The sequence below is a fragment of the Cupressus sempervirens genome, chromosome 1 (assembly GCF_028749045.1).
Source record: "Cupressus sempervirens isolate cs-2001-9-10 chromosome 1, ASM2874904v1, whole genome shotgun sequence".
Classification (NCBI taxonomy): Eukaryota; Viridiplantae; Streptophyta; class Pinopsida; order Cupressales; family Cupressaceae; genus Cupressus; species Cupressus sempervirens.
The window spans coordinates 777,041,164-777,047,063 of record NC_143118.1 but is presented as its reverse complement, the minus strand read 5'-3'; the positions used below and the strand labels follow the sequence as shown (position 1 = coordinate 777,047,063).

General features: G+C 30.2%; 1 protein-coding gene across 1 annotated transcript; it reads left to right on the top strand.

The window, feature by feature from the left end:
• Window positions 1–2,719: 2,719 nt before the first annotated feature.
• On the top strand, window positions 2,720–5,095 carry LOC149580178 (GDSL esterase/lipase At4g26790-like). The gene is made up of 5 exons (XM_089813023.1): window positions 2,720–3,037; window positions 3,690–3,820; window positions 3,952–4,185; window positions 4,276–4,534; window positions 4,657–5,095. Exons 1-5 carry the CDS (start codon window positions 2,770–2,772, stop codon window positions 4,848–4,850), a joined length of 1,086 nt encoding a protein of 361 aa, XP_089669149.1. The 5' UTR covers window positions 2,720–2,769; the 3' UTR covers window positions 4,851–5,095.
• Window positions 5,096–5,900: the final 805 nt, after the last annotated feature.

Genomic DNA, 5,900 nt, shown 5'->3' with positions numbered 1-5,900 from the left:
TCATTACTATTAGTATATAGCTATATATCTTTTGAGTCAAATTCATAGATCCATGTTTAATGTGTTGTTGTACACAGGAACTCATCTTTACAAGGATGAATAAAACAATTAGCACTTAATGCATTTGAAATCGATCTCCCCAAATAAAATATTAGAACTTTATGAAAAATCACTCATATCCCAATATCACTCCATATTCTTTATAAAATTATAGTATTCAATATTAAAATTCCCAATACAATAATAATGTGAATGAAATTATCATCAAAAGTTGTAAGAAATTAAAGGTTCAAAACTGAACCTAACAAAGTATTGATGAAATGGGTAGTATGTATCAGTACCTTCAATGAGTGCAATAAGCTATGCATGAGGCCAACATGAACATAAGGCCAGTAGTAAAAGTCGTAGTACCATGAAATTTAGTCTTACTTGCTCAATCTTATGTCTTGCAATAACCACTTTCATTTTATGTAAATTATTCATAGCTTAGTTTTCAATTACCATTCAAATTACTCTACCTTTATTTAAAATGTATTGCCTTCCTCCCTCTTTATTGTAAAATATTTCTTTCTTACTTAACAAATAAGGATGCAATGTGTTCAGTTCCTGCTTATAGTAGTTTATTAGTTTTGAATTGTGTTGAAGATAGTAGTTTTGAGGATAATATTCATGTAAAATATGTTTAACAATTAAAATAAATGTTATAGATTTTGTTATAGTAGGTATGAAATATTGAAGATAGATTTATTTTATGAACATGCTAGATAAATAATTTCTTCTAAAAAATCAACATAAATTAAAACTACATACTTAAAAAAAAGATGCTGAAAAAAATACTAAAAATTTGAAAAAAAGTCTATAGTTACACTTTTCTTTTAAAACTTTATAGTTCCAAAAAGTAATTGAATAATAAACTATTTTGATTGGGATAGATGACAAAAACAACCAATGAAAGTGTGAATAAATATATTGTGTTTAATTTTTTTTATGTAATAAATATACAAACTTTATTGAATGCTATAGTTCCTTGTTGGATCGAAAGAACTAATAATTCAAATATCAAACTATTTCTAAAAGTTTAAAATCAGTTTTAAATTGTTAGTCTTATAATTTGATATATGTTGTTAGAAGTTTATGTGTTTTGTTTGCATCAACATTTTAGATCATACTCCTTGATATCTCTTATTTGATATATTCTTTTTGTATTAAATAAAAATTTCTATAAGCTTAATCAAATCTATAAAATGATAATAAAGGAAAATGGAACCAGACTAACCTTATGGTTTGTTGAAGCTTTTTAATTTGAAAGGACCCAACATTAACTGTTATTCTTAATACAATTTTTCAACCGTCTTTCCACGTGAGGGGGGACAGTTGGGTCACCAATTCATAATAGTGTTTTAACGAATTTAGTTATGATGTTACGTGGAGCATAAATATCCGCACCCTCTCCGCCGTGAATTTCTGTCAAGTTCAATAAATTACGAGCGTACAAAAGGAAACCTCCTCAAAAATAAATCGCCCATGCCTTCAATGTTGTCGGTATACCTTCAAAACGGTTTAGTTAATTGTCATTTAAGGATGCTTTGGAACACAATGTCATCCAGAAGAAAATACAAAAACATGTGTGGCAATGGATAAAATGGTAATTTCATTTTTCATTTTTAAGTTGTTATATACCTAATATTTATTATAAAGTAGAATGGAAGAAAATATATTTTATATCTTTTTTACTTAAAAATCATAGGTAACAACAATAGAAAAAAAGAATAGGGAAGATGATCTAGTAGCAACCTATGCTCTAATGATCTCTATCTTTATCATTATAGATCTCCCCAATTACTACTCATAAAAAGTCGGAAAAATGCTCTTCACTTGCCTCTATAATATAATAAAAGTTAATCATAGAAAGAAAAAATATCACCTAGATTAATTATATCTATAACCGTGGAGTCATTGTCACCAGTATAATCTTGTACATCATTAACTAACTATTATATATGTTTTTTAGAATAGTTGTAATCATAACCTTGTTTTCTTTTATACAAATTTACAAAATCTCAAATACCATATTCATCTAAGACCATCATCTTCCTACTTACATTTCTTCCAATAAGAATCATTTGCATCAAGGTGAAAGGTCTTTTCTTAAAAATCAAAATTCACGGTCATACACAACACACACGTGTAGTTTTATTAATCATTTCAAAAGTGAGCTAAGAACTTTTATTCATTCCTTAATATACTTAACCTACTTACCTACTTAGAAGTCTTCCATAATTCATGTCCCTCTTTTCCATCCTTCCGTTTGGTTGCTGGAATAGGTATAGAAAGTTTGGAATAAGTTTTCTATTTGTCTCTAAGGCGAGCTTATACCCATCTGTTATTGGAATAGTCATTCCTATTCCCAATATACAATCATATTTTCCATTAGGAACACCTTATTATATACTTCAACATAACCTTAACCTCAAAATTAATTAATTTACTTCTCCCCTTCAATCCAAATTCTGAAATAAATCTCAATAGTAAAATGTCTTGTAAAATTTTCAGCTATATAAGATTTAAAATTAATTTCTCATTTCATTAATGCCATTACCCATAACCTTCAAAGATTCATTATCTATTCTTGTTCATTCACTTAAACTTGTCGCCAACTCTGCCTTGTAGAAGCTTGTATTTAATGCCTTCCCTTGTTGGTAGTTCACCTCAGAAAAGGGCCAAGTTAAATATTCTACAACAAATCAAAGATTGCACATAAAAGTAGTAATGAAATCCAGAGCAGAATCTCTCATTTGGGGCTCTGTAGCTTTCAGTTTGATCATCATAATAGCTCAGAGATGTGACTACATTTTGTTTGTTGGAGGACAGAAAGTGCCTGCTATTTTTATGTTTGGGGACTCTTACGGAGATACAGGGAACAATGATTTTATTATTACAACTGCTGTTGCTGATTTTCCTCCATATGGAAGGGATTTCGAATATCACATTCCCACGGGAAGGTTCTCCAATGGAAAGCTCCTCTCTGACTACTTTGGTGATCTATATATTCCACACCTGCACATTTTTCTTGCAACTGCACAACAAATTTGCAATCCCTTGCTATTCTATGTTTGGTAGATCTTAACTCATAAATGTGAATTATATTTTTCCTTTGAGAAGAGAAAAGAAACTGTCAGGCAAGAGTTCAAAATTTTATTTTTAAGTTATAGTGAATAATACAATTGTTTTTAGATCAGATTGTGCTATAATATAATTGTTTTTAGATTAGATTGTGTTACAGTTGTATGAGATAAGTTTTCCAATGCATCTTAGAGATTTGAAGTGTCTCTACTTTCTCGGTGGCTTTGCAAAAATTTGTACTTAAAGGATCTAATGGCTTTGGATACCATTTTGAGGACGAAGATTTTAATTTTGATAGAGAAATATTGGTGTTACAGTCTCCATTATAGGTTGCCAGAATTTACCCTTATCTTCATATAATCACATTCATGAGCTATAATCAAAGGCGACAATAGAAAGCTCATAAAGATTTAAAAAATAATAGTTTTCATCACTATTTTAGATCACATTCATGATCTATAATCAGAGACAATAGAAAGTTCGTGAAGCTTTAAGAAGTAATATTTTTTTAAAATTTGGTTTGATTTTTCCTTAGCCCATTTTCTAATTCTAACATTTGATTACAGTTGAAGGACTTGGAATCAAGGAACTGTTGCCTCCATATTTGGAACCAAACCTCAATGCCCAAGATCTGCTAACTGGCGTCTGTTTTGGATCATCTGGCACTGGCTTAGACAATCTCACTGCCCAAATAAATGTAGGCATCTACATTACATATTATAATGTTTCACAGGAACTCTATACATTTGTATTACAATGGTTGTGCAGCTCATGTATGTTTCTTGTCATATTTTTACTTATGAGCTGGATTTGTGTACATGAATGTAGAATGTGATACCAGTTTGGCAGCAAATCGAATATTTTAAAGACTATAGAAAGAGAATTTCAGCATTGGTAGGGGAAGAAAAGGCCACCAGCATAATCAGAAATGCAATATTTTTCGTTACAATTGGCACCAATGACTTCATTGTCAACTACTTCACACTCCCAACTCGTCCACTTCAGTTCACTGTTCAAGAGTATACAGGATTTCTCTTGAATTCATACACAGATTATATCAAGGCATGCTTATAACTCGTCTCTACTCTTTCAATTTAATTGATTCCACACATATTTTCAGTGAATTCTGATTTGAGGGTATGAATTGTGTAGGAATTATACAATCTGGGTGCCACTAGATTTGCTCTGATTAATGTTCCACCATTGGGATGTCTACCAGTAGAGAGAACACTCAGAAGCCTTTTGAAAAGAGGAGCATGTGATGAAGAGATAAATCAAGCTGCAGATGGGTTCAATTCAGGATTAAATGCCATGATTGATGGACTCAAATCTGATTTTCCTAGGCTTCAAATTGTTTCTCTGGATTATAACAATCTGATTTCCCAGTTCATTGCAAACCCTAGAAAATATGGTATTTAGTACTTTGCATTATCATGATTAATAACAATACAAATGCCATTATGGCTAGATGTTTTACAAATGCCATCATACCTAGAATTATGTCTAATCTTGCAATTCTATGTTACATGGCAGGTTTTGAAGAGATTGCGAGGGGTTGCTGTGGGACAGGCACCTTTGAAACTTCCTTCCTATGCAATGAACTGAGTCCCTTTACATGCCCTGATGCTTCCAAATATCTATTCTTCGATTCTGTCCACCTTACACAGAAGGCATATGAAATCATTTCTAGTTCATTTTTAACCAGAGATGTTCCTCGGGTTCTCTGAACTTGTTCATAGTTTTATGTGCAATTGCACATCATATGATTAGAATGTAACCAGTGTAGTCTAGGGCTTCTAATTTCTTGGAAGTTCGAGTTACACAGCGTCAATTTGAATGAATTTTGAGGGATAGGTCCAGGGTTAGAGATATAATATGATATAGAGAGCTTATCTATTAATGCACGAATGCAAGTAGTGGCCAGTATGATGCTGCTACTATTGTGTCGCACGGTTAGTATATCAATCTTTCTAAATAAAAATAAAAATTTATTATAAACATCGTTTGTCAGCAAGTATACAATTACCAAAAGGAATTATTGAATGTTTAATAATTGAAATATATTATACATTTTTAAAAGAATAGAAATCAAGGGTGATTACTATACTAATTAAAAAATCTATTTGACATCTTATCTCTATCTCTACTTGGTACATTATAATATTATGAAGTATACCTCTAAATTAGAACTCATTCTTTAGATAATTATTAAATGAAAATGAATTTTTCAATAAAGTGACTCAAAGTTCAAACTCCATCCACTTCCACCTAATCAAGTAACACACATCATTGTCCTCACTAGTTCAATATGATATTTCAATGATACCTTTTGAATTAAAAACTTATTCAAGAGTAATGAAAATCAAAACCAATAATACTGAGTTTGAAGGATTTTCCATAAGATTTTCAAGAAAAATGACACTTTAAATATTGAGTTTCTTTTATTATTGGTGTGAATTTCTTATTTTATTAAAAATAATAAGCTAGTTGTATAATGTCTATCTAATTAAATGGTTATCTATGAAAAATATTTGATTCACTAAAATCCAATTAAAAGTATTGATTCATATCATGTAAAAGATGAAATAATAAGGTATAAATTAAGAGTCCAAATGAATTTACTTGAATCTGTATAACTCTATCTTTAACTCTTAACTAAAATGGTTCAATAATTTGTACACTTGATATCTTCATAACAAAAGATTCTAATCAATCCATATCAATTATCATAGGCACCTTCAAGCAAAATGGAAATAAATAAATTAGTTTTATATAAT